This window comes from Camelus ferus, chromosome 13 (genome assembly GCF_009834535.1).
Source record: "Camelus ferus isolate YT-003-E chromosome 13, BCGSAC_Cfer_1.0, whole genome shotgun sequence".
Lineage (NCBI taxonomy): Eukaryota > Metazoa > Chordata > Mammalia > Artiodactyla > Camelidae > Camelus > Camelus ferus.
This window is the reverse complement of record NC_045708.1, coordinates 8,848,478-8,858,268: the sequence shown is the minus strand read 5'-3', so window position 1 is coordinate 8,858,268 and position 9,791 is coordinate 8,848,478. Positions and strand designations below refer to the sequence as shown.

Here is a 9,791-nt window from a genome sequence, read left to right as displayed (position 1 = left end):
CTTAGGGGTGGAGCTAGGGCTTTATGCCCCCTGAGGCCAGAATGGAGTTGGGATAAATCAAGCCTGTTGCACTATTGCCAGAGCAGCGACCTTGACCCTGAACAGATTCCTCTGAAGGGTGGGAAGACAAACGAAGGTGTGTTTATGCTTGGTCTGAGAAGAATGCTTTGTTCCCTGAAAGGTTTCACAGGATTCTTTCTGGAGCAGAGTCAGGATGAATGTCCGGACCCCACCCTAACTCCTGGACCTGGCAGGAACTGGCCTGCTGAGGGACAATGAGGCCCCGGCCATCACTGCTCTGGAGTACCTGCCCACTGAGCTCTTCCCATCTCTGTTCCTGGGGGCCTTGTATGGGAGACATACAAGGTCTTCAGCGAGACCCTGAAGGCCCTGCTGCAAGCCTGGCCCTTTGTCCGCCTGCCTCTGGGGGGCCTGATGCACATGCCTCATGCGGGGACCTTCCAGGCAGTGCTGGATGGGCTCGATGTCCTGCTGGCCCAGAAGGCTCCCCCCAGGTGAGTCTGATCCAGGCAGTCTGGTAGGGTCCTGGGTGTCCCTGAGGAGACAGCTGGGGTCAGGAGACTGGATGCCATGGGATGGACCAGAGGCTTTTGATGATGCCAGTGAAGAAGCTCAGAGGCCTTGGCCACTGCTGAGCTCACTTTGGGAAATGCCTTCCAGCAGGGCAGGAGCGCCTAAGTGCGGGGGAGCCTGAAAGAACGTGCCCCAGCTCCTTCTAGTGATGCTTTAGGTACTAGGAGTGGAGAACCAGAAAAGATGGGAGGGGAAAGGGAGGTGGAGGAAAGTGAGGCAGAGAGAGGGGAAGAGGGCAAGGCAGCAGGGGCATCAGGAATGTGAAGTAAAAGCGCAGGTGGGAAGTCTGAGTGTTGCCTAAATTCCGAGAGTAGTTCCATTTATCGTGGTTGTTGGACCATCCCAACCAATCTGCCCTTTTGGCCACAAGAGGTGCAAACTGCAGGTCCTGGATTTACGGAACACGGGCCAGGACTTCTGGAGCATGTGGCCTGGAGCCAGGGACCATGTGTGCCCAAATGTCCTCAGCCTTGCATCACTGGCTGAGGACATTTCAAGGACAGAGCAGCCCTTGGCTCCCCTGGAGGTGATCATAGAACTCTGCCTCAAGGAAAGGATCCTGGATGGATTCCTCACCTACCTCCTGAGGTGGGCGGAGCAGAAGAGAGATTCCGTACACCTGTGCTGTAGGAAGCTGAGGACGCTTTCAGTGCCCGTGGGGAACACGATGAAGGCCCAGAGTCTGGCGCAGCTGGACTGTATCCAGGTGGTGGAAGTGAATTCTCAGTGGCAGCTGTTCCCCCCTGGGCGTGTTCGCTCCTCTCCTGGGCCAGATGACGAATGTGCAGAGACTCCGCGTGTCTGTCTCTGAGGAGCAGGAGCTGCAACGTGTTGTCCAGTTTACCTCTCAGATCCTCAGGCTGCACCACCTCTGGGATCCCCATCTGGAATCTCCCTTTTCCCTCGAAGGCCGCCTGGACCAGATGTTCAGGTGAGGGCGGCGCCACTGGCCGTGTGACAGTGAGCACAACTCTAGAATGTCCCACGCGCTGTCTCCTTGGCTGCTCTCTCCTGAGGTGTGGCATCACGTAGCCACACAGATCCAGGTAGAGGGACAAACTGGGGCAGAGGCTGGGGAAAGGGACACAGTGCCAGGAAGGTGCAGACTGGGGGGTTCAGATCCGTGATGGAGTTTAGATTCTTACTTTAGGAGGAGAGGTCTACGTTTAGATGACTTACGACTCACTCACGGGGGAGTGGAGAGGCGCTGAGGAAGGGAAGCGATGTCAGACCTGCGCATTTCTAAAGAGAAGCTCTGTGCTCCCCAGTTTAGTGGCCACAATGAGCCTGTCTCAGATTCCCCATCAATAAAAAGGTTTTTTGTTTTTGTTTTTGTTTTTGCTGAAGGAGGTCTGAGTTGAAAACATTTTTTGTCTTGTCTCCCGATATTAAAATTCAGTGATGCTCACACTTGACTGAGACAGTGTGTCAGGCGCTCCTGCGAGCGTGGCTAGTGCCTTCCCTGAGCTTCACACCCTCACGAGGAGGTGGAGTCTGTTGCCCTCTGCTTGGCAGATGAGGAAAGAGAGCTTCCGAGAGTCTGTGAATGTGACTCAGTCACACAGTGAAGGTGACAGGACTCAGGCTAAAATGAGACTGGGAATTCTGGGTACTGATCTTTATCAAGTGGTCAGAACGACCTTGACCTTGGCCAAATCATTTGTCTCCCACCTTGAGGTCACGTGCCACCCCTGTTTCCCAGACCTAACTGCTCCGTGTCTCCCCAGGTGCCTGATGACCCCCTTAGACAGCCTGGCAATAACTCACTGCTTCCTGGAGGAATCAGACTTGGACCCACCTGTCCTGGTGCCCGAACATCAGTCAGCTAAAGGGCCTGGATCTGAGTGGGGTCAGCCTGACGGACTTTAGTCCTGAGCCGCTCCAAGTTCTGCTGGAGAAAGTTGCAGCCACCCTCCAGGAACTGAACTTGAATCAGTATGGGATCATGGACCCCCAACTCGAGTCCGTCCTGCCCGCCCTGAGCCGCTGCTCCCAGCTCAGGTCCTTCAGCCTGTGTGGGAGCCCCCTCTCCACGGCTGTTATGGGGAAGCTGCCAAGTCACACCGCCGGGCTGCCCAGATTGAGTCAGGAGGGGTACCCTGCCCCTCGGGAGACTTACAGCTGTGCTGGAGTTCCCCTCAGAGAGAGACTTGCCCGGCTGCAGGCTGAGCTGTTGGAGATTCTGAGAGACCTGGGACGTCCCAGGACCATCTGGCTTAACTCCATCCCCTGGGCTCCCGGTGGCTATAGGGAATTCTCGCTCATAGAAATCATTGAACACCCCCACCTAGTTGGTTGCATCTGTCAAAAGGTTTCTTCTGGGTGCTTGGAAACTGAAATCTAGGACATAGGTGCACCCTGAAGGGAACACAGACCCATGGTTTCAGACATCTGCTCAGTGTGAATGGGAAAAGGAGAGGTGATCCAGCCGTGGTGCAGGACTGCAGAGAGAAATGCTGTTTCAGGGAGTTGATGGAAATTTTGGGGTCAGAAATATGAGCCTGAATTTCTGGAGGGGGATTCAGGCTTGAGACACATGTACTGGAGTGATCCCTGGATGGATGGTTGTAATGAAATGGTCAGAAATAAAAAGACCCTCATCATAGATGGACTGGTGCTCTCCGTGATGTGTCATCCTGTTTTCTCTGTTTCCACGTCAGGGATCTCCAGTTACTGATGAAAAAAAAAAAAAAAGGCGCTCAGTTGACAATGATCCAGAACTCGATCATTCCCCCAAGACCTTTTTTCTTCTAGATCCTCTCACCTCCTTACTTATTTCTGTGGCTCTTCAGTGGGTTAATACACACAACAGAGAGAACACACTCTGTTCGGTGAGTGACAGATAAGCCGGAGCCTCTGGTCCTCACCACCCATGTCTGTCTCGTGGCTAGGGGTCCCTCTCGAATTAATCTAATTGTGGCCGGAAAGGATACAGATTCTTTTTAGTGAAATAGTAATATCATAAGGCATTTAACATGGTTTCACTACTTTAACACCACATTAAGTAATCACACCCTTTTGGGGGCTAGGTCAACAATGAACGAAAGAATGATATGTTCACACAGAATTTTGTATAATTACGTTGTAAAATCAGTCTTGTGACCTGCACTTTACTTTCTCCTACTATGCACACCACCACTTTCTGAATGCTTTTTTGTGTGTGTCTTGTCCAAAAAAAAAAAAAAAAAAGAGCCCACAAAGCACTTTACAGTCCCCCCCCCCCCCCGCCACTGTTTGTCTCTCCTTTGCTGTGTCTGAGTTTGTCCGCGCTGTTATAACAGAATCCAGAGACTGGGTGGGTTAAATAGGAAAATCTATTTGTTACACTTTTGGAGTCTGGAAGCCTGCGATAGGGAGCCAGCATGGTGGGGCTGAAGTGGGGGCCACCTTGTAGCGACCTCACATGGTGGGGGTGAGAGGAGCTCAGGTCTCTTCATTCCCTGAGAAGTGAACTAACCCCATCATGGGGCTCCACCTTCATGACCTCATCCCTCATCCAAACCTAAGTACCTTCCAAGGGTACCAGCTACAAATCCTGTCACATTGGGAATTAAGGGTTCAACATATGAATTTGGGGAGTGGGGAAACAAGCATCAGTTTACAGCAGCCCCTCACCCTAGAGGACCAGCCTGCAACGGACCAACTCAGCACTCCAGTGGGCATTGTCCTCTCTTCGTTCCCCCCCAACCCCAACCCCTGAGCCTCCAGCAGACTGCCAGAGGTATGGCGCCTCCCATGTCTGTCCACCGCTGTGGGTCTCCAACACGACGGCTTCTCACAAGCCTGGATTCTCACTCCTCTCTCCCTGCTCACCCTTCCTGCTCCCTCATTCCCCTACAGCTTCATCTCCATGCACCATCACAACAAATGGGAGAACATTAATCAGGTCATGAAAATCTTCCAATAGCTCCTCGCTTCATTCCAAGACCATGTGACCAGCCTGCACCCTCCTGGCCCAATCTCTGACTCTCTACCTGTTTCCAAGTTGGCCCAGCACTTCACTACATCAGGGTTGGCACAGGCCACCCGTGCCCAAAGCAGTCCCCTCAAATGACATTCTTTGTTTGACTAAACGCTAGTCTGGCACCTGAACCTTCTGCTCGGTCCATCTGTGCACGTTCTTGTAAAACCCGCTTTTAGCAAGACCCCTGATAAATCAGTTTCACAAGAATCCCACCCGTGGTACACCACCATCCTGACACCTGGGCAGATTTCCTCAGTCCTCTCTCCTGGCATCAGACCACCCTAGACGGCCCTCGGCAGGAACGGAGTTAGGTTGACTCAGCCTGAATCCCCTTCCTGCCCTCAGACCTGATGTCTCTTCTTAGCAGTTTTCCAGCCGTCAACCCCTCTGCTCCTCGGCTGTGAATCCCCACTTGTCCCTGTTGTACTGTGAATGGAACCCAAGTCTATCCTGGGGTATCTTTTAACCTCATTCCTTTCCAAGAGGAAAAACAAAAACCCCTATATTTTACTACTGAGTTATTCACAGGGTGCCTCTAAGAATGCCCTGCTCTGGCGGGGGAGGATATAGCTCAAGCAGTAGGGTGCATGATTAGCATGCATGAGGTTATGGGTTCAATTCCCCAGTACCTCCTCTAAAAATAAGTAAATAAACCTAATCACTCCCCCAAAATTAAAATTACCCTAGAAAAATCTAAGTCAACTACCTCATTCGTAAATAAGAGAACAGAAATGAAATAAGATAAAAACCACTTGTCCATGGAAAAAAAAAGAAGAAAGAAAAAAGAATGCCTGCCCTGCTCCACACTGCCCAGTCCCCACCTTCCTTCTCATTGTGATTTTGACCTGACCTCCTTCAGGGAAGCCTTGACTTAAGGCTTGGAAACCAACCACATCCCCCAAAGCATTTCCCTTGCTCCCTGAATGCGCTCCTGATCGCCTACGTTTCTGACAACACTTAAGTGACATTTGATACAGGGACACGTTTATTTCCTTTCAGAACAACAGCACTGTCTTCATGAGGCTGTTTTAATTCTGGGACATTCTGATAACTTCGATTTGGCCAAAGATCCCCCAACACCAGTTCCTTCAAGTTTTGCTTTTTCTGGACAATGTCAGGAACCCGTCATCCCTTCCCTGTCTCACATCCAGGGCTGACACTGTCTGTAGCAGTAAAACTCAATCCAACATCGCCGAGAATGAATGAGTCCTTGACTCCACCCCTTCCTCCCCTCAATCTTTCTCAGTCTCTGAATGACCGTCTGACTCAATCAATCCATCCAGAGATTGACAATAATCCAATCAGGATTAACCTGTGTGATAGTCTAGAATCTAATCAGGTGTCGTTTTGTGATTGGCTGTTGGAAAGTGGGCAGATGTGATTAGACAGGTATAAAAGCCTCAGACACCAGAGACAGATGCAGAATTTTCTGTCACCAGAGTCACTGGCAGGTTCCCCAAGAGGTCTGAGGTCTGAGCACCCTGCCAACCACATCAGAGCTGGTGGGTAACTGACTTCAGCAAAGGACGACATCACGTTATATGTGGTCTGCTGATCTTTAATGCTGACATGCAGGATGGCAGAGAGATTTTTAATTCTTTCTTTTCAGATAAACACATTTTAGGTTTTGGTTTTGCCTTTAAGTGTAGTGTTGCCTCAGTCCCAAACATTTTGATTTGTATTTTGGTTTATATCATTTTTTAATGCGTATACCAAGTAGATAATCTTTTTAATGAAAAACATATAACTGCTTGTAATTTTATTTTTTTACATTTAAGATATTTATTTTGTGCACAAATGGCATTATTTTAGGGGTATCCTCTTAGTCCTTACCAGCCAGGTTACTTACGGTCACTGAGGATGCAGTCTGGGTAGGTCCACAAGACACTCCTCTTCTCATAGTCTTAGGGCTCTAAGTGATGATTTGAAAGTCCCCCACCTAAACTTGGGGTCCGCCATCAGGCTGTTGGGACCCAATTCCGAATGGGACATGAAGTAAGCAAAGCAGTGGATGGAAATGCAAGGACTGGTGGTTTTCTCCTCAGAAATTTGAGACACTTGTTCTGGAGCCAGTACAGGCAGAGCAATGGCTCTGTGCCCGCGGGGACTAGAGTAAAACTGGGGAAAACTGAGGCTCCTTCACCGTTTCCAGAGTAGTGACTTTAGCCCTCAGTTGGAAGCTCTGAAGGGTGGGAAGACAAACGAAGGGGTGCTCATGCTTGGCCTGAGAAATATGTCTTGTTCCCTGGCAGTATCCACAGGGTCCCTTAGAAGCAGAGTCAGGATGAGTGTCCGGACCCCACCCCGACTCCTGGACCTGGCAGGAACCAGCCTCCTGAGGGACAATGAGGCCTCGGCCATCACTGCTCTGGAGTATCTGCCCACAGAGCTCTTCCCACCTCTGTTCCTGGAGGCCTTCTTTGGGAGACGCATCGAGACCCTGAAGGCCCTGGTGCAAGCCTGGCCCTTTGTCCGCCTGCCTCTAGGGGGGCCTGATGCACATGCCTCAGGAGGAGACCTTCCAGGCAGTGCTGGATGGGCTCGACGTCCTGCTGGCCCAGAAATTTCGCCCCAGGTGAGTCAAATCTAGGCAGCCTGGTAGGGCCCTGGGCGTTCCAGAAGATACTGCTGGGGTCAGGAGAGTGGATGCCGAAGGGATGGACCAAAGGATTCTGATGATGCCAATGAGAAGCTCAGAGGCCTTGGCCTCTGCTGAGCTTATTTTGGGAAATGTCTTCAGATGTGTAGGAGTGCCTAAGTGCGGGGGAGCCTGAAAAACATGCCCCCCACCTCCTCCCAGTGATGCTTAAAGACATTAGAAGTGGAGAACACGGAGGGACGCGAGGGGGAAGGGAGTTGGAGGAAGGTGAGGCAGAGAGAGGGGAAGAGGGCAAGGCAGCAGGGGCGCCAGGAATGGGAAGTAAAAGCACGGTGGCAAGTGTGGGTAGCCTAAATCCTGAGACTCTGGCTTTATTCAGTGGCCCTTAAAGCATCCCACCAACCTGCTGTTTCCCCACAGGAGGTGCAGACTGCAGGGTGCTGGACTTACGGAACACCGGCCAGAACTTCTGGAGCATGTGGTCTGGAGCCAGGGCCCATGTGTGCCCAAGCTCATGGATGGCACCAGCGGCTGAAAATAGTTCAAGGACAAAACAGCACCTGGCTTCCTTGGAGGTGTTCACAGACCTCTGTCTTGAGAAAAGGACCCCGGGTAAATTCCTCACCTACCTCCTCAGGTGGGTGGAGCAGAGGAAAGGTTTGATTCACCTGCGCTGTAAGAAGCTGAAGATCGTTTCAATGCCCGTGGGAACTATCATGAAGGTCCTGAGTCGTGTGCAGCTGGACTGTCTCCAGGAGGTGGACGTGGACTGCACGTGGCGCCTGTCCGCCCTGGCCAGGTTCGCGCCTCTCCTGGGCCAGATGACTAGTGTGCAGAGACTCCGTCTCTCCCACGTCCGTGTGTCTGAATTTGATCGGCAGCAGCAGCAGCAGCAGCAGCAGCAGCAGCAGCAGCAGCAGCAGCAAGTTGTCCAATTTACCTCTCAGATCCTCAGGCTGCACCACCTCCGGGATCTCCATTTGGAATCTCCCTCCTTCCTCGAAGGCCGCCTGGACCAGATGCTCAGGTGAGGGCGGCGCCACTGGCCGTGTGACAGTGAGCATAACACTAGAGGGGAGCCTGCTCTGTTCTGAAGTGTGGCATCATGTAACCACACAGATCCAGGTAGAGGGACAAACCGTTATAGAGGCTCTGGACAGGGACACCGTGCCAGGCGGCTATAAACTGGGGCTTTGGGATCTAGTGAGGGAGGACATGCATTTCTTCTTTAGCAAGAGATGTCTTTGCTCAGATGACATAGGAAAATAGGTAAGTGAAGGGAGCATTGAAGATGGAGAAGCCCACCAGACCCGAGCATTTCAAACAGAAATTCTGTGCTCATCAGTTTCATGACCACAGTGAGCCTGTCTCAAATTCCCTGTCTGTAAAACGTTGGTTTTTTGGTTTGTTTTTTTGTTTTGTTTTGTTTTGTTTGCTCCAGATGAGGTAATTAATATATGAGAAATGCATGATTCTGGAGTTGATGGCAAAGGTGCTGGAGCCAAAAGGGTAATAAAAGGTGGCAGATGGTTTGCAGGTGATGCAGGGATGTAAGTGATCCCCTGCGGACTGGCAACCCCAGCTGATGTGGCCTCTTGCCTACTTCCCTCGAGCTTCAGATCGCCCAGAGATACAGGAGCTTAGGGACCAAACATGGGCTGAAGGAAGCCTGAAATGAAAGCTTTTTTTTTTTTTTTCGGTCTTGTTTCCAAGTATTAAAATTCAGTGATGCTCACACTTGACTGAGACTCAGTATTAGGCTCCCCTCTGAGCATGTTGAGTGCATTCCATTCCATTTAGTCATCCTTATCCTTAAGGAAGTGGAGTATGTTTTACTCTGAATGACAGATGAGGAAAGGGAGCTTTCAAGATTCTGTGAGCTTGACCCAACCACACAGAGAAGGTGAAAGGATTCAGCCTAAAATGAGACTGGGAATTCTGGGTATTGACCTTGCTAAAGCGGTTAGAATGACCTTGGCCTTAGGCAAATCATTTGTCTCCCAACCTTCGCTCACGTGGCTCCCTGACTTCTCCCACCTAATTTCTGGATTTCTCCCCAGGTGCCTGAAGACCCCCTTGGACAACCTCTCAGTAACGAACTGCCAGCTAACAGAATCAGACTTGAGCCACCTGTCCCGGAGCCCAAACATCAGTCAGCTGAAGGGCCTGGATCTGAGTGGCATCAGCTTGAGCGACTTTCGTCCTGAGCTGCTCCAAGGTCTGCTGGAGAAAGTCGCAGCCACCCTCCAGGAGCTGAACTTAGAGCAGTGTGGGGTCATGGACCCCCAACTTGATTCCATCCTGCCCGCCCTGAGCTGCTGCTCCCAGCTCAGCGCCTTCAGCCTGTGTGGGAACCGCCTCTCCATGGCCATCATGGGGAAGCTGCTGCGATGCACTGCTGGGCTGCCCAGGTTAAGGGAAGAGTTCTATCCTGCCCCTCAGGAGAGTTACGGCCCTGGCGGAGCCCTCCATCTGGGGAGACTTTCCCAGCTTCGGGCCAAGCTGATTGAGATCATGAGGGGCCTCGGAGGTCCCAGGGCCATCTGGCTCAGCTCCAGCCCCTGTCCTCGCTGGGGCAGCAAGCTACGCTCTCATGAGGAGCCCTTTCTCTACCACTGCTACGTGCCGGCCTAG

At 51.6% G+C, this 9,791-nt stretch overlaps 2 protein-coding genes across 2 annotated transcripts; both read left to right on the top strand.

Annotated features, from left to right (window-relative positions):
- Positions 1–214: 214 nt before the first annotated feature.
- Positions 215–2,938, top strand: LOC102517439 (PRAME family member 8). The gene is given in 5 exon segments (XM_032494797.1): positions 215–370; positions 373–515; positions 1,328–1,525; positions 2,322–2,385; positions 2,387–2,938. Coding segments are annotated over 5 exon segments (1,113 nt in total).
- Positions 2,939–7,754: 4,816 nt separating this feature from the next.
- LOC102517681 (PRAME family member 12) lies at positions 7,755–9,791 on the top strand. The gene is made up of 2 exons (XM_032494796.1): positions 7,755–8,184; positions 9,218–9,791. Exons 1-2 carry the CDS (start codon positions 7,856–7,858, stop codon positions 9,789–9,791), a joined length of 903 nt encoding a protein of 300 aa, XP_032350687.1. The 5' UTR covers positions 7,755–7,855.